The sequence below is a fragment of the Cnephaeus nilssonii genome (genome assembly GCF_951640355.1).
Source record: "Cnephaeus nilssonii genome assembly, chromosome: 5".
NCBI classification, from domain to species: domain Eukaryota; kingdom Metazoa; phylum Chordata; class Mammalia; order Chiroptera; family Vespertilionidae; genus Cnephaeus; species Cnephaeus nilssonii.
Window position 1 is genome coordinate 8,706,072 of NC_137076.1, and position 17,085 is coordinate 8,723,156.

The following is a 17,085-nucleotide window of genomic DNA, read 5'->3' on the forward strand; positions in this document are numbered from 1 at the left end:
GGGATGAGGAGTGGCCTACGTGCTGGTTTCTCGTGGTTTGCACAACAGCCGGGGAGGTGGAAGGTATTCTGTGTGATTATGGGAAGCAAACGACACTGAGACAGCAGAGAACATGGAATGTGTGCAGGCAGATGTCATGAAACAAGCGACCAGACACAAAAAAGAACTTTGCTTGGCCACACACGGTCTTTACCCCTGACAGTCAGTGTGGCCGACGTGCTCTCCTTCCCGCACACGCATGAGTACTCCCCGGTATCCGCCACCATCAGGCCACAAATTTCCAGCTTACACACGGCCCCGTCCTGCCTCAGGCTGACTCTGTCCCCAGCTCTGAGGGTCTCCAGCCCCTTCCTCCACTCCACGGGGGCCGCCTTGCTCAGCTCACACAGCAGCATGGCTGTGGCCCCTTCCGTGGCCTCCTCATTCCTCAGGCTCTTTGTGAACTTCGCCGGCACGGCTGGAGAGGGTCAGAGTGACACAGAGAACTTCAGACTGCCCGCGGGACTCTGTGTCCAGGACAAGGATACTCACAAGGATCACACAAACTGCTATTGGCCGTCGCATGCACTTGAGAACAAATGCACAGATGGTGACAAAGGCAAAAAGAACAAGAGGAACAGTAGACACAAAGGACTACACATGGACATCAGGACCTCTGGACGGAGAGACGAAGCTGGGAGATGCTCGGGGACCCCAGTTGGAGACATAAACCCATGGATGCTACAAGGGAGCAGGTGTTGACAGAGTAGAAATGTGCAGACACCAAGCCACTGGTCCCATATGGAGACTTTACCCTTGACGGTCAGCGTGGCCGACGTGCTCTCCTGCCCGCACACGCACGAGTACTCCCCGGCATCTGCCACCACGAGGCCACGGATCTCCAGCTCACTCACGGCCCCGTCCTGCCTCAGGCTGACTCTGTCCCCAGCTCTGAGGGTCTCGAGCCCCTTCCTCCACTCCACAGTGGCCGCCTTGTTCAGCTCACAGCGCAGCGTTACCACGGCCCCTTCTGTGGCCTCTTCCTTCCTCAGACCCTTTGTGAACTTGGCAGGCAGGGCTGGGAGTCAGAAAGATATGGGCGCAATCACACATATGAGCCATGGATAAGACTAGACGTGGACAGCACAGAGGAGACAAGACCCATGTGGACACGAGCTACGTGCTGGGTGTGCCCAGTCACATTGTGCATGGTGGCACCCCTCAACCAGCCTGTGAACAGCAGGGCTGTGCCCCTTTCATGGACACCTCAGGCCTCAGGTTTGTATGAAACTGTGGACGGGGCCGGGAGGGCTGGAAAGACAGTGAAACAGATTCTGTGGGGAAATATGGGGCAGACATAACTGGATGGACCAGGTGACACAGACTCTGACAGAAAACAGAACAAAACCAGTGGTGACACGACGGATGAGGAGTGGCCTACGTGCTGGTTTCTCGTGGTTTGCACAACAGCCGGGGAGGTGGAAGGGATTCTGTGGGATTATGGGAAACAAACGACACTGAGACAGCAGAGAACATGGAATGAGTTCAGGCAGATGTCATGAAGCGGGTAACTGAACACCAAAGCACGGCTCTGCTTGGCGACACACCGTCTTTACCCCTGACGGTCAGCGTGGCCGACGTGCTCTCCTTCCCGCACACGCATGAGTACTCCCCGGCATCTGCCACCATCAGGCCACAAATTTCCAGCTCACACACAGCCCCGTCCTGCCTCAGGCTGACTCTGTCCCCAGCTCTGAGGGTCTCGAGCCCCTTCCTCCACTGCACGGGTGCCTCCTTGCTCAGCTCGCAGAGAAGTGTGGCTGTGGCCCCTTCTGTGGCCTCCTCGTTCCTCAGACCCTTTGTGAACTTCGCAGGCAGGGCTATGGAGGTCAGAAGGACCCATAAAACATCAGACTGTCTGGGGAACTTGGGGGTTTGGGCAAGACATGGACACTTGACAATGAAACACACTTGACAAACGAGGACTCATGAACACATGGACACAGTGGTGGGAAGTGGTGCCCATTCTGGTGAAGGCCAGTGATGAGGAGGAGCTGAACCTCGGTGGGGACCTCTCACCAGGACAGACACAGGGAAATGGCCATAGTTTCAATGGACAGGGACAGTGACCAGAAGGATGTAATCTGGAATCTTCTGTTACTTGTCCTGCCTCAGACTTTATTTGAGGTCAGAGTCAAGACCCCTGGCCCCTTCCCTCACTCGACATGCCAGGTTGCTGAGATAACACCGAGGCCATGGCCCACTCCACGGCTGGAGAAGGAGACATGGAAAGGGCTGCCTAAATCTCTCCCACGAGTTTGCATCCGCGTTCACTCCTCATCACCTCCTGTAGCTCCTGAGGCCAGAGCTGGACAGATCAGGGTAAGGAACACCCCGGCCAGGAAGGTCCATGAGCTTGTCACCCTGGTACCGGTGTCTTGGGAACCCCCACTCTTCTAGAAGCAGCTCTCTGGAGCCACCTGTAGCTTGTCACCGCAGGTCCTGTGCTCTGGCTGTTGGCTGAGTGAAGCCCTCGGAGCCCATGCCCTTTGGTCTCCTGGGAAGTCTGACTAGCACAGGGCACAGTGCGTCCCTGCTGGAGGTGCTGTGCTCTGTCCATGCAGCCCGACGAGTCATGGTGGTGGCTTCTCCCCCAAGGTCTGAACATCGTGCACATGATGGCCCTGCCCGGCCTTCAGAATCCTCTTCTTCGCTGTCTACCTTGTCTCGTGAGTGGGTCTGGAGGCCCATGACTGGCGGCCCTCACACCTGCAGAGGTGCCCTTCCCTCTGCTCTTTCTGAGGCCCACCCTGCCCCTGCTCCTTCATCGATGTTGCTCCTTGGATCCTCCTAGGACATAGGAGTGGTCCCATCCTGTCTCTGTCCATCTATTTGCCCTTCAGGAGGGGCCAGGACCTCAGGAGGGCCCCTGAAGACCCGGGTCCCTGAAGACCCGGACCCCCTGACCTGTCACCAGACTGCCAGCCATACCTCACTGGCCAGGCCCGGTCCTGATTCCCCATCGCTGAGGGTCTCAGGCCTGTTCCGCCACTTCATGAGGGAACACTGCACAACTCACAGACATGTGCAGCATGGACGTGGCACCTCCATGGCCATCTCAGAACCCAGGACTTTTGTGCATTGGGGGATCAGGACTATGGAGGGTCAGATGGACACATAGACCATTGGATGCTGCAGTTTGCAGACAAGAAACAGGCCACACATACCAAACTGGCAACACAGGCACCTTCTGGAGGTGTGGCCCCAGGGACACAGGCAGGACGCCCCTCACAGGGGCTGCTCTGATGAGAGGGGACACCCACCTGTCTTCTTTCAGGGGTCCCCACACAACTGGCTACCACCCACCACACAATGGATGTGGCCCAGTTGGCCCCTAAGCCATGGGCCAGCCCACCAACTCCAGCTGAGCGAGCCCCTACCCCAACCCTCAGCCTGGGCTCTCAGTCCACTCCAGACCACCTGCCCACACCCAGCGAGCCCCCTGCTGCTGCAGGGGAGAACCACCAGACCCACCACAACACAAGACACAGACCCCAACCCAGAGAGAATGCCCACTAGCCCACCAGCCACAGAAACCAGTCACAGACCCTCCACTCCGGCATGGACACAACCACCCCTTCCTGGCTAGGGCTGTGCTCTTCAACTCAGCCCTCCCTGTCCTTCCACCATCTCACACCTCCCCTCCTCCTCCACTCCCACACCCATTTCACCTCCTCCACACCCTTCACACCCACCTCACCTCCTCATCCCCTCTGACACCCATCTCACCTCCTCCTCACCCTTCACACCCACCTCACCTCCTCATCCCCTCCCACACCCACCTCACTTCCTCCTCCCCTCTGACACCCACCTCACCTCCACCTCCCCTCCCACACCCACCTCACCTCCTCCTCACCCTTCACACCCACCTCACCTCCTCCTCCCCTCTGACACCCACCTCACCGCCTCCTCCCCTCCTACACCCACCTCATCTCCAGCTCACCTCCCACACCTACCTCACCTCCAGCTCACCTCCCACACCCACCTCACCTCCAGCTCACCTCCCACACCCACCTCACCTCCTCCTCCCCTCTGACACCCACCTCACCGCCTCCTCCCCTCCTACACCCACCTCATCTCCAGCTCACCTCCCACACCCACCTCACCTCCAGCTCACCTCCCACACCCACCTCATCTCCAGCTCACCTCCCACACCCACCTCACCTCCAGCTCACCTCCCACACCCACCTCATCTCCAGCTCACCTCCCACACCCACCTCACCTCCAGCTCACCTCCCACACCCACCTCACCTCCTCCTCCCCTCCGACACCCACCTCATCGCCTCCTCCCCTCCGACACCCACCTCACCGCCTCCTCCCCTCCGACACCCACCTTATCTCCACCTCACCCTTCACACCCACCTCCCCTCCTCCTCCCCTCTGACACCCACCTCCCCTCCTCCTCCCCTCCCACACCCACCTCACCTCCAGCTCATCTCCCACACCCACCTCACTTCCACCTCCCCTCCCACACCCACCTCTCCTCCTCCAAACCCTTCACACCCACCTCACCTCCTCCTCACCCTTCACACCCACCTCACCTCCTCCTCACCCTTCACACCCACCTCACCTCCTCCTCCCCTCTGACACCCACCTCCCCTCCTCCTCCCCTCCCACACCCACCTCACCTCCAGCTCACCTCCCACACCCATCTCACCTCCAGCTCATCTCCTACACCCACCTCACTTCCACCTCCCCTCCCACACCCACCTCTCCTCCTCCAAACCCTTCACACCCACCTCACCTCCTCCTCATCCTTCACACCCACACCTCCTCACCTCCCACACCCACCTCATCTCCAGCTCCCCTCCCACACCTACCTCACCTCTTCCACACCCTTCACACCCACCTCACCTCCTCCTCACCCTTCACACTCACCCCACCTCCCATACCCACCTACCTCCCACACCCACCTCACCTCCCACACCCACCTCACCTCCAACTCACCTCCCTCACCCACCTCCCCTCCTCACTTCCCATACACACCTCTCCTCCTCACTTTCCACACCCACCTCACCTCCTCATCCCCTCCCACACCCACCTCACCTCCTCACTTCCCATACCCACCTCACCTCCTCCTCACCCTTCACACCCACCTCACCTCCTCCCCTCCCACACCCACTCATCTCCTCCTTCCCTCCCACACCCAGTTCACCTCCTCACTTTCCACACCCACCTCACCTCCTCCTCACCCTTCACACCCACCTTACCTTCCACACCCACCTCACCTCCCACACCCACCTCACCTCCCACACCCACCTCACCTCCTCCTCACCCTTCACACCCACCTCACCTCCTCCTCACCCTTCACACCCACCTCACCTCCCACACCCACTCACCTTCTCCTCCTCTCCCACACCCACCTCACCTCCTCACTTCCCACTCCCAGCTCACCTCCTCCTCACCCTTCACACCCACCTTACCTTCCACACCCACCTCACCTCCCACACCCACTCACCTTCTCCTCCTCTCCCACACCCACCTCACCTCCTCACTTCCCACTCCCACCTCACCTCCTCCTCACCCTTCACACCCACCTTACCTTCCACACCCACCTCACCTCCCACACCCACCTCACCTCCTCCTCACCCTTCACACCCACCTCACCTCCCACACCCACTCACCTTCTCCTCCTCTCCCACACCCACCTCACCTCCTCACTTCCCACTCCCAGCTCACCTCCTCATCACCCTTCACACCCACCTCACCTCCCACACCCACTCACCTCCTCCTCACTTCCCACACCCCCCTCACCTCCTCCTCCCCTCCCACACTCACCTCACCTCATCACTTCCCACACCCACCTCATCTCATCCTCACTCTTCACACCCATACCACTTCCTCATCCTATACAGCTGCCTTACCTCCCATGGCACCCAGGTCCTAGAAAGTGGACCCAGATCACCTACATGGCTCTCTCATGGCCAGTCACATATGCTTGGCTCCCTCCTTCGATCATAACTCCCGACACCTCTGCATCAAGGGCCACACTTAGATCTACTTCCTAATCCTGCTGGCATGGCCTCCTCAAAAGGACTGTATCCCACCATTGGTGTTGTGTGGCTACTCTCCCCTTGCCCCCACCCCTCCGTCCCCAGACGTGACCCTTGTTTTCTGATCTGTATCCGGGAAGGCCTCACCCAGCTAGGTGCTGAGACTCCTGCTGCAGGAGAGCAGGAGACACAGAGAGGTGGAAATACCTACACACACGGACAGAGCAAGGGACCTGCCCAAGCCCTCAGACACAGAGCCACTGCTCCATGTGGCCACATGGAGTCTTTACCCTTGACGGTCAGCGTGGCCGACGTCCTCTCCTGCCCGCACACGCACGAGTACTCCCCGGCATCGGCCACCACGAGGCCACGGATCTCCAGCTCACACACGGCCCCATCCTGCCGCAGGCTGACTCTGTCCCCCGCTCTGAGGGTCTCCAGCCCCTTCCTCCACTCCACGGGGGCCGCCTTGCTCAGCTCGCAGCGCAGCGTTACCATGGCCCCTTCCGTGGCCTCCTTGCTTCTCAGTCTTCCTATGAACTCGGCAGGCAGGGCTGTGGAGGGCCAAACAGAACATTAGATTCTGTGAAGAGCTTTGGAGCAGGACCTAAAAGGACAGAGGACATGACACAGACTCTGACAGGACACAGAACAAAACCATCAGTGACACAGCAGCGAGAAGTGGCCTAGGTGCTGGTTTCTCGTGGTCTGCACAACAGCCCGGAAGGTGGAAGGGATTCTGTGGGATTATGGGAAGCAAATGACACTGAGACAGCAGAGAACATGGAATGAGTGCAGGCAGATGTCCTGAAGGGAGTAACCAGACACCAAAGCACGGCTCTGCTTGGCCACACACGGTCTTTACCCTTGACGGTCAGTGTGGCTGACGTCCTCTCCTGCCCGCACACGCACGAGTACTCCCCGGCATCTGCCACCACGAGGCCACGGATCTCCAGCTCACACACGGCCCCGTCCTGCCTCAGGCTGACTCTGTCCCCAGCTCTGAGGGTCTCAAGCCCCTTCCTCCATTCCACGGGGGCCTCCTTGCTCAGCTCGCAGCGCAGCGTGACCACGGCCCCTTCCGTGGCCTCCTTGCTTCTCAGTCTTCCTATGAACTCGGCAGGCAGGGCTGTGGAGGGTCAGAGACAGAGAAGCTCATCCTCATCCTCCTACAAGGGACCAAGGATACCGACGGGGCTGCACGGGCAGGGCAGGGGCACTCGTACCCTTCACGGTGAGCGTGGCTGAGGTGGTCTGGTCCCCGAAGCAACAGACGTACTGCCCGCTGTCGCCGGGCTGCAAGTCCCGGACCACCAGCTCCAGCATGGGGCCCTCCTGCCGCATCCTGTACTTGCCCCCTGGCCGCAGGACCTCATCTCCGCAGCGCCACTCCACGGGCGCAGCCACCGATGACAGCTTGCAGCGCAGGGTGGCAGCACCGCCCTCAAGCACCTCCGTGTCCTTCAGGCCCTCCCGGAAGTGCACCGGCCGCGCTGTGGAAGGCGCAGGCTCAGCTTGTCCTCACTCCTGCAGGCACCTGGGGCTCCCCCACAGTTGAGGAGGGCTGCAGGGACCAGCAGGGTGCAGGAGGCCCACCTCACCCTTCTACATCAGGGGCTAGTGACGGTGACCCTCCAGGAGGAGGTGGAGCCAAACAAAAGAACAAAGAAGGGTGGGGTGTCATGAGCTGCATTGTGTCCCCCTTCACTCATTGGAGCCCCAACCCCAGGACCTCAGATGGTTCTGTATTGGGAAGCGGAGCCTTTAAAGATGTGATGAAGGCGAAGTGAGATCACTAGAATGGGCTCTAATCCCGTATGACTGGTGTCATTATAAGAAGAAGAGATCAGGACACAGACACAGAGGGACGGCCCAGGGAGGGCACAGGAGGAGGTGGCCATCCACACAGCAAGGACAGAGGCCTCCAGGGGACCAGCCCTGCCCACACCTGGATCCCAGACGTCCAGGCTCCAGGACTGGGAGAGATAAATGACTGGTGTTTGAGCTGCCATGTCTGTGGTATTTGTTACACAGCCCAGGCTGATGGAGATGAGCCAAGCCCAGAGGAGGGAGGAGAGATGTCAGAATACGAGACAAAGTCAGGAATAAAGTACAAAAGATACTGGCAGTCAGGAGACCAAGAGAGGGTGAAAGGTTCTATCAGCAGCAGAGACCCAGACCCAGAGACGGGGAGAAGCAGTGAGGGGGGATGAGCTGTGGAGAGACAGAACCAGATGAAACATAGTCCCTACCCCCCGCCACACAGACACCGAGAGGGCAAAGACAGAGAGGGAAGGAGCTGGGTGAGGTCTGGGGCCGCCCCTGCCCTGAACAAGATGAGAGCCGTGGGCACAGAGCATGGCTGGAAGCTGCCTGGTCCTTCCTGCCTGAGGGCTCACCGTGGATCCTGACGATGGAGCTGCTCCAGGCACCCGCAGCCTCACACTTGTAGCGCCCGCCGTCCTGCAGGGTGGTGCCAGTGATGACCAGCTGGGCTCGGCGGCCCTCACGGCTCAGCTGGCACCGGGCCGACTCCCGCAGGGTTTTCCCATCCTTGGTCCAATGCACAGGGTTGTCTGGGACAGTGGTCTCACAGACCAGGGTCAGATCCTCCTCTTCCATGATTATGGCATCCGTGAGCTCCTGGGAGAAGACACTTGGCTTCTCTGGGGACAGAGAGGGAAGTACAGGGCACATGGGGGCTCCTGCAGGAGAAGCTCCAGGTGTCGCTGCAGCCCAGGTGACACCCCAGGTCAGTACCTATCTGTCCACCTCAGCCTGGGGACACAGACCGGCCGGCCTCTGCATGGCTCCCCACACGCCAGGGGCATGGCCAGGCCTATGCCACGCTGACCATGGAATCAGCTCTGCATACCACGTGCAATGATGCATCCGGAAACAGCCACACCCAGCCTCCCCAGCCCACCCTGGGACCCAAGGCCCAGCCCACAGCACCTGCTCTGTGAGCCCCAGGATCACACTGCATCCTGAGCCACATGGACGGGCCCCACCACAGCACTGGCATGCAGCCCACCTGTGACCCGCAGGGTGGCCGAGGACCGCTGGTCGCCCGCTTCGAAGTAGACAGTGCCCGAGTCCTTGAGCCCAAGCTCCCGCAGGGTGAGCACATGGTAACCACCCGGTTGGGTCTCAATCTCATTGAGCTCATTGGGGTGCAGAGGTGTTTTGTCCAGGAACCAGTAGACAGGCCCGTAGTCCCCAGGGGAGACACGGCAGCTGAAGGTGACTGAGGAGCCCTCCTGCACCTCAGTGTCCCTCAGGTCCTCCGTGATGAGCACTCTCTGACCTGGGGGACAGGGTGGACACATCAGGACCCCACCGAGGGAAACGGGGGTGCTCTCTCAGACCTGTAACAGGTTCAGGATGATGAAACTGAGAAACAGCAAGGAAGTCAGAGCTAAACTGACCAGGCCCACGGACACGCCCCAGACCCCCTCGGTCCTGCTGTGGAGTGTGAAGAGTGACCCACGATGGCTCCTCCACAGCTGTGCTTCCCAGCTAGTCCCTGCCAGTGCACGTGTCCCCAGAGTCACGTAATGAAACCAAATCTTGTATTAACAGAAGACATCAGAGTGTGAAAAAAGACATGTGACTATGTGAAATTTAAATCCAATGCTCTGGAGGTCTGACAACATGAATTGCTAGGAAATTTTTTGTTTTTCTCCCAACTTAGGTCAAGGACACTTAGAAAAAGTTAAACACGAAAATGGGTGTGCAACAGATTTCTCCATATTCACGGGTGTTTTGAAGCTGCCATATGCTGGGCACCAGATGCCAGATACCAGCTGCCAGGGCACCAGGCACTAGACACTGAACACAAGACACTGGATGGACACTGGGCACAAGGCACTAGAAAGCACAGCTGGTGCGTCCAGAGGTGACTGGTCAGAGAAAAATAATTTTGATTTGAAGACCGACACTCAGAGAAAAGGCCTTGGCCACCAGATGGGCTCGTGAGAGTGTTTTTTGCTTTTAATCCTCACACGAGGATACCTGAGGTATTTTTTCCACTGATTTTCAGAAGAGTGAGAGGGAGGAAGGGAGAGAAGGAAGGAGGGACAGACCCTGGATGCTGGCCCTGGGATCCGGAAGGTCGGATGCAACCCTGCCCAGATGCCAACACGCCCAACAACCCTGGCCCAGCCTCTGACCCCACGTAAAGCATCCGTTTCTTTATCTGTGAGATGGAGACAATGATGACCCTCACCCTGCCTGCCAGGTACAAACTGTTCCTCAAACCTGGAGACCTCCACGCACAGAGGCGGTACATCTGTGTGCAAATACACGCACACAGGAGGAGCTCCAGAAACACAAATGCGGTGATAAATGAGGACTGCTGACTCATTCGCACAAGGTCCAACTGGGAGGCCACAGAGATGAGCCACCCAAGGCAACCCCTCCCGGAGACGGGGAAACCAAGGCTGGGCTGGTCCAGGCCTCGGAGGCAGTTTCACACAAGGCTCGCACCGGCCACATCACAGGTCGTGAAATCCGTGCAATGCGCCAGCCTCACCTTGCACCACGAGCCGTGCCTGGGACCTTGCCTGGCCAATGTCGCAGGAGTACGTGTCACTGTCTGCCTTTTCCAGGGCGCTGATGGTGAGCCTCAAGGTCACGCCCTCCTGGCTGGGTGCATGCTTCCCCGAGGCACGCAGCTCAGAGAGGCCCTTTCTCCAGGTCACCGTGGCTGCAGGGCGCTCTGTCTTGCAGGCGAACACAGCCACGCCTTTTTCCTCCACCTGCAGGTCAGCCAGCTCCTCTGTGAACCGGTTTGGCTTTTCTGGGTGCAGAGATAAGAAGGGGTGGGGGTGAGGCCTACAGACCCCACAATGCCCCTCAGGACATGGGCAGTTCTTCCCCTGGCCTGCCCATGCAACCTCAGGGACTGGCTGAGCCCCTTCCCTTTCCACGTTGGACAGCACAGTGGAGGCCCTGAGGGCGTGGCCCCATGACACACGGAGGGAGAGAGGCCATGGGCGCTGCCTCAGAGTTTCTTGCGGGGTTACCTTCCACACAGAGTCTGGCTGTGCTCTTGGAAACCTCTGTCTCACACGTGTATTCTCCGGAATCTTTGAGCGAGGCCGCGTGGACTACCAGCACGGCCCGCGTGCCCTCGCTGAGCAGGTCATACTTCTGACTCTTGCGAATGACTTTCCCGTCCTTCAGCCAGCGCATTGGGGCGTCCACCCGTGACAGCTCACAGCTCAGTATCGCATCCGCCCCCGCCACGGCCCGCTGGTCTTCCAATGGCTTCGTGATGTCCGCCGGCCTTTCTGAAGGAATAAGAGGCAGCCCGTGAGGCACGGCCACGGCCACACCAGAGGCGATGGCAGGGCCGGTGCTTGGAAACCTTCAGGCTCTGGAGGCCAAGCCCGCAGACGAACAGCCTGAAATTCTAGGACATCAAACCCAGGAGCCTCGGAGCCTTGGAATGCCAGGAGTCCCCCCTGTGACAAGGGAGGCACCTCTGAGGGGGAGATATGAGAGCACAGATGCTCTCGGCATTGTTCAGAGCCCGTGACACCGCGTAGCCATGGCTGGTGCCAGCTGTGAACCAAGCTTCACCGATCTGCGCCAGTGTTTATGCTGGGAGCACGAGCTCAGTGGTTTCACTGGCTTGGTGACCATGTTCCCTGGAGCTACCACAGCAGTCGGATCACGGATGCCAGACCAGAAGCCCTGCTCCTGCCCCTAGATGACCAGAAACCCCGCATCCCGACCGGAGCTCTGGGCCCCCACCAGTGGCTGAGGGAGATAGTCCCCAGAAGCCCCCACACACACACACACGAAAGCTGCCCAGCCGAAGGCTCCCACTGCAGGTTGCCTGGGGAGAATGGCCCATCTGCTTGGGTGCGTGGTGCCCACCTCTGACGAGGAGCGAGGCCTTGGAGGTGAGGCCGCGCACAGAGAAGACCACCTCCCCGGTGTCGCTCAGCAGCGCCTCTCGCACAGCCAGGATGTACTTGCGGCCCTGGCGAGTGGCCCGGAAGCGGCCTGAGCTGCCCAATGTCTTCCCGCCGACTGTCCATGTGGCAGTGTCACCTGTGTCCTCATGGGACAGGATGCACTCAAAGTTGCAGCTCTCACCCTCGAGCACCTCCACGTTCTTCAGCCGCTTGGTGATGCCCACGTGCAGGTCTGTGAACCATGGGAGGCAGCGGTCACTCTGGCCAGGCCCCAGATGCCTGCCCCTCAAGACCAGCATCGAGCCCCATAATGTTCCAGAGGCTCAAATACCCACCCCCTCCCCAGCCCACTCGGAGAGACCTGCTGCCCCTCAGCCAGTGCCCCCTTGGCCCCCAGCTGGCCACACCCTGGTGTTTGGATGGCCAATAGCTGTGAGTTCTGACCAGGGCACCGCCTCCCTGCCACAGAACAAGGGGCAGAGAACAAAGCATGGGTTTTCAGTAGCTCACGTGCTCTGGAAGAGAAAGGACAGGTGCCCCGAGTGAAGGAGCCGTCTAGCTCTGGGACAAACCCACTGCACCACCCTCCCCCCTTTCTGTCTCATCTCAAAACCCACCAGATGTCAGGCACCCCCCACGGGGTCACGGAGAACAGGCCTGTCGTGCACGTGGAAGGGAAACAAGACTACTGGAGCTGAGCCAAGATAGCGACCACCTGGTTGGGGAACAAGTTCCAGGGCATTCCCGCCTGACACCCTGGCCTCTCCCGCTTCCCACCTCCAAGGGGCTCCAGTGACAGGCTTCACACCTGCCCACACACATCCCCTGGTGCACAGTGAACGTCTCCAGGTCCCTGTTGGAACCCGAGCTCTGCGGGACTCCATCAGGCACGGCCTGGCCCGTCTCCCACGCTTCACTCCGTTGCTGTCGTCCCCGCTAACCTGCCTGCATCTGGGCCTCCTAAGGATCACGTCAAGCCGGTTCTGAGCCTGCCTGACCTCTCCTGGCTCAGTGGAACAGCCTGGGCTTGAGTGGGCGGGGCCTCAGTATGTGGCCACTCCCCCCGCTCGGCCACACCCCGCTGCTCGGCCACGCCCCACGCACCGTGCACACTGACGTGCGCGCCGGTCTCCTCAGTGCCCAGGTGGCAGGTGTACAGGCCCGCGTCGTCCAGGCTCAGGTCGTGGACCACCAGCCCACGCGTGCCCGCCGTGTGCAGGAAGTCGTACTTGTCGCTGGGGCCCAGCTCCACTCCGTCCTTGCGCCACACCACAGCCGCCTGGGGGTCGGAGACCTCGCACTGCAGGGTCAGGGTGCTCTGCTCCACCGCGGACACGTCGTCCAGCGCCTTCAGGAACACCGCTGGCTTCGCTGCAGGACGAGGTGTAAGGAGGTGAGCGAAGGAGCCGCCACCTCACCAGCGGAGACCCCTGGGGGGGACTCCCACAGACCCCCGCAGGCCGCCTCACCTCTGACCTCCAGGCGGGCAGTGGCCGTCACCTTGGGGGAAGAGAGGCGCACGGTGCCCGCGTCCCCCCGCCTGACCCGCTTCAGCACCAGCGTGTGGCGGCGGCCCTCGTGGGTGATTTCGTGGAAGCTGTCGTTGTAGAGGGGCGTCCCGTTGAGCGACCACTCCACCTCTTCGTCCTCGTGGGAAAGCTCGCACGAGAAGCAAGCGCGGCCCTCCTCCGTGGCCTCCGCGTCCTCCAGCGGCTTCGTCACCGTCACCTCCCGCGCTGCCGAGAGCACACGGAGGCTTAGCGTCCGGCACCGCCGCCCCCGGAGCCCCTAAGGGCGGCCCTGCACCCCCCCGCCGCGCACCTTCCACGGTGACCTGGGCGCAGGTCTGGGCACTGCCGGCCTGGCACCGGTAGACGCCGGCGTCGGCGGGCGTGAGCCGCAGCACGCGCAGCTCCGCCATGTGGCCCTCCAGGCGCATTCTGAACTTGTCCGAGGGCGCCAAGGGCGTGTCTTCCTTGTACCACTGCACAGCCTTGGGGGGCGGCTTGAAGTCGCAGGACAGGACCACTGACTGCAGTTCACGGCCCGCCTTCGGCTCCAGCGGCCTCGTAAGCACCACGGGGATGTCTGTGCGGGGGGAGGAGAGAGCGCAGCGCTGCGGGTGGGCCGGGCCAGCGGAGCCCGGGGCGCTGCCACCCGCTAGGGGCCCCTCCTTCGCCCGCGGGCCGAGCGCCCACCTGAGACAACCAGCTGGGCGGTGGTGCGCGACTTGCCGATGGTGAAGTGCACGGGCCCCGTCATGGTGGAGCAGGTGCGCCGCAGCGCCAGCCGGTGCACTGTGCCTTCCTGCTCTATACCCACGTCCTTCCCGGCCTGCAACGGCGTCTTCCCCAGCAGCCACTTGGGCGGCCGAACAGAGGGAATGGAGGTCTCACACTCGAACCAGGCGGGGGCGGGCTCCATCACCGTCACGTCCTGCAGGCCCCGCACGATGGTGATGGATTGCTCTGTGGGCGAGAGGCAGCACCGAGTCTGCAGGAGGACCGCCCCCTCCTGTGTTCCTTCCTGGGAACAAACCCTCCCACCTAACACACCGTGCTCACATCCCCCCCCCCCCGCCCCCCGCCATGCCCCCCAGTCAGGCCCTTCTCAGACCCGGCTGCCTCCAGGTATCAGGGCCAATGATAGAGGCCGCAGCCCACGCCCGGGCACAGAGGGCAGCTGCCCACAGCCCTGCCCACACCTTCCACAAAGAACTGGGCAGAGGTCTTCACGTCGCCAGCATCGCAGGTATAGGTGTCCTCATCCTCAGGCTGCACGTCACGGATGACCAGCTTGCGGTAGAGGCCATCGCTGACCATCTCGTACTTGGGCCCGGCCCGCAGCTCCACGCCGCCCTTGAACCACCGCACCTGGGCACTGGCCCGCGACACCTGGCACTCAAGTACACCGCGGTGCTTCTCCATGGCGATCTTGTCCCGCAGGGGGCGCAGAATGGACACTGGCAGCTCTGTGGGCGAGCAGGGAGGGGACAGGTGGGTGCCCCCAACCAGCCAGGCTAAATCGGGTGTCCCCTCAGGTCTGACCCCTTCCGTACAATTGACCTTGAAGAAAGTAGGTGCACCCACACCTACCTTCCACCCTTCCCACCTCTTGCCGTGCCCCTCATGCTGCCCCCCTTGCCCTCGCCTGGGCATCAATGCCCCTGTGTGATCACCTTACCCGTCCACAGACTATCCCTCCCTCCCTCAGGCCTGGCCGCCACCCTCTCCTGTCATCAAGGCCACCCGGGCCTCACTCTCCAGCACCTGCTGCAGTCCCAGGAGGAAGAACTCGCTGATATCTCCATTTTAAACAAGAAGGGCTGCCTGCTCAGACCCCTGTCCGCCTGCAGTGGAGGCAACACCCTCTTTGCCTCCTCCTGGGTCACCCCATCCTGTCCTGGGAGGGGCTGGAGCACCCCAGGCCTGTGTCGGGACAGCTGGAACAGCTGGGACGACAGCAACGGAGTGAAGCAGGCCAGGCCGTGCCTGATGGAGTCCCGCAGAGCTCGGGTTCCAACAGGGACCTGGAGACGTTCACTGTGCACCCAACTATGTTCTCACTTGGTGTCCAGCCCACGTCCTCCCTTGGGTCCCCCTCACCTCTCACTCGGAGCTGGGCTCGAGATTCTGCATTTTCGGCTACAAATCGGATTTCTCCTGCTTCTTCCACCAGGACCCTCCGGTAGATGAGCGTGTGTGTCCTTCCTGGGAACACGGACCACTCAGCACTGGGGGAGGAGCGTGGGGGATGGGAAGAGGCCCTCCCACAGCCACCGCCCTAGTTGTCACACCTTCCTGGCGCATGCGCACGTTGTCACTGGACCGAAGCTTACTGCCCTCGCGGAACCACTGAGCAGACACGTCATCATGGGAGACCTCACAGGAGAAGGTGGCGCTCTCCTTCTCCATCACCTCCACGTCCTCCAGGGGTCTCAGGATCTGGATGTTGCGTCCTGGAGCAGCGAGGGAGGCCCTGCCACACTGCAGCACAGCGCTGCCTGCCCCCTCCCCCATCCGCAGCTTGCTGAGTACCAGGGGGTTGGGGTCAGAGGGCCAAGCACCTCAATGGGGGACACGGGGGGTTAGGAGGTCCTGCCCCTGGCCCTGACCTCCCTCTGCCCAGTCCTCACCTTGCACCTTCAGGGATGCCGAGGTCTGAGCCTCATGGGCGTCACACACGTACACGCCCTGGTCCCCAAAGGCACACTGGTAAATGATGAGAGTCCGGCAGGCGCCCTTGGCTGCCATACCCACTGCCTTGCCAACCTGCAGCTCCACGCCATCCTGTGGGAGCACAAAACCAGGTCAGGTGCTGGGGATGCCCCTCGTGGTGAGGAGTAGGATGGAGCAGAAGAGTCCAGGGACAGAGGCACCTTCAGCCAGCGCACGTCCACATTGGGGCGTGACAGCTCACACTCCAGGGTCACTTTCTCTTTCTCTGTGGCCACCACGTCCTGCAGTGGGCGGCTGAACCTCACAGGCAGCTCTGGGGAGGCAGAAGGAGATGAGAGAGGCAGGTGGAGCGGTGGAGGGGGGCTGAGCTGGACCAAATCACTCAGCTGGTTCTAGGAATGAATGCCCTCCCCCCCCCCCCAGGATTCCACGCCCCACCCCCACCTGCCTCCCCTCCGAGACAGGGACCATGCAGTCTCGAGTGGGTCTCGCCCCACCCCCCACGCACCAGTTACCACCAGCCGCGCGGATGTGTGCACGCCCTCAGCCTTGAAGGCAATGAGACCACCGTCCTGTGGCCGCAGCTCAGACAGCGTGAGGGTGTGAACGGGGCCTTGCACTGCCAGTTGGCACGTGGGCCCTGGCTGTAGCCGAAGACCGTCCCGTGTCCAGCTGCCCTCTACGCCGGCATGGGACAGCTCCACCTCCATGGTGGTGGAGCCCTGCTCTTGCACCTCCACCACGTGCAGGCCCCGCAGGAGCTGGACCTGGCGCACTGCGGAGCAGAGGAGGGAAGGGTGTGCCGCTGCACCGAGACCCTGCCCTCCCTCTGGCCTTCCCAGGGGCCTCAGCTCAGCGTGTTGCCCTGGAGGGGGAGGGCCACTCCCACCCACAGGAGGAGAATTGCCCTCCCTGGGAGGCCCACTTCATCCCCAGCCATACGACCCC

The 17,085-nt window shown here is 61.3% G+C and overlaps 1 protein-coding gene across 1 annotated transcript in view; it reads right to left on the minus strand.

Annotated features, from left to right (window-relative positions):
- The window catches only part of OBSCN (obscurin, cytoskeletal calmodulin and titin-interacting RhoGEF), a gene marked incomplete at both ends in the record, with an annotated part of 160,537 nt that overhangs the window by 67,328 nt on the left and 76,124 nt on the right, over positions 1-17,085 (minus strand). Inside the window, 18 exon segments of the mRNA XM_079773281.1 lie at positions 194-457; positions 1,596-1,770; positions 7,073-7,161; positions 7,259-7,525; positions 8,432-8,698; positions 9,067-9,339; positions 10,567-10,833; positions 11,060-11,326; positions 11,919-12,191; positions 13,064-13,330; positions 13,429-13,695; positions 13,781-14,047; positions 14,158-14,427; positions 14,664-14,930; positions 15,565-15,669; positions 16,095-16,248; positions 16,338-16,450; positions 16,646-16,912. Of these exon segments, the coding sequence (XP_079629407.1) occupies positions 194-457; positions 1,596-1,770; positions 7,073-7,161; positions 7,259-7,525; positions 8,432-8,698; positions 9,067-9,339; positions 10,567-10,833; positions 11,060-11,326; positions 11,919-12,191; positions 13,064-13,330; positions 13,429-13,695; positions 13,781-14,047; positions 14,158-14,427; positions 14,664-14,930; positions 15,565-15,669; positions 16,095-16,248; positions 16,338-16,450; positions 16,646-16,912 (4,119 nt within the window).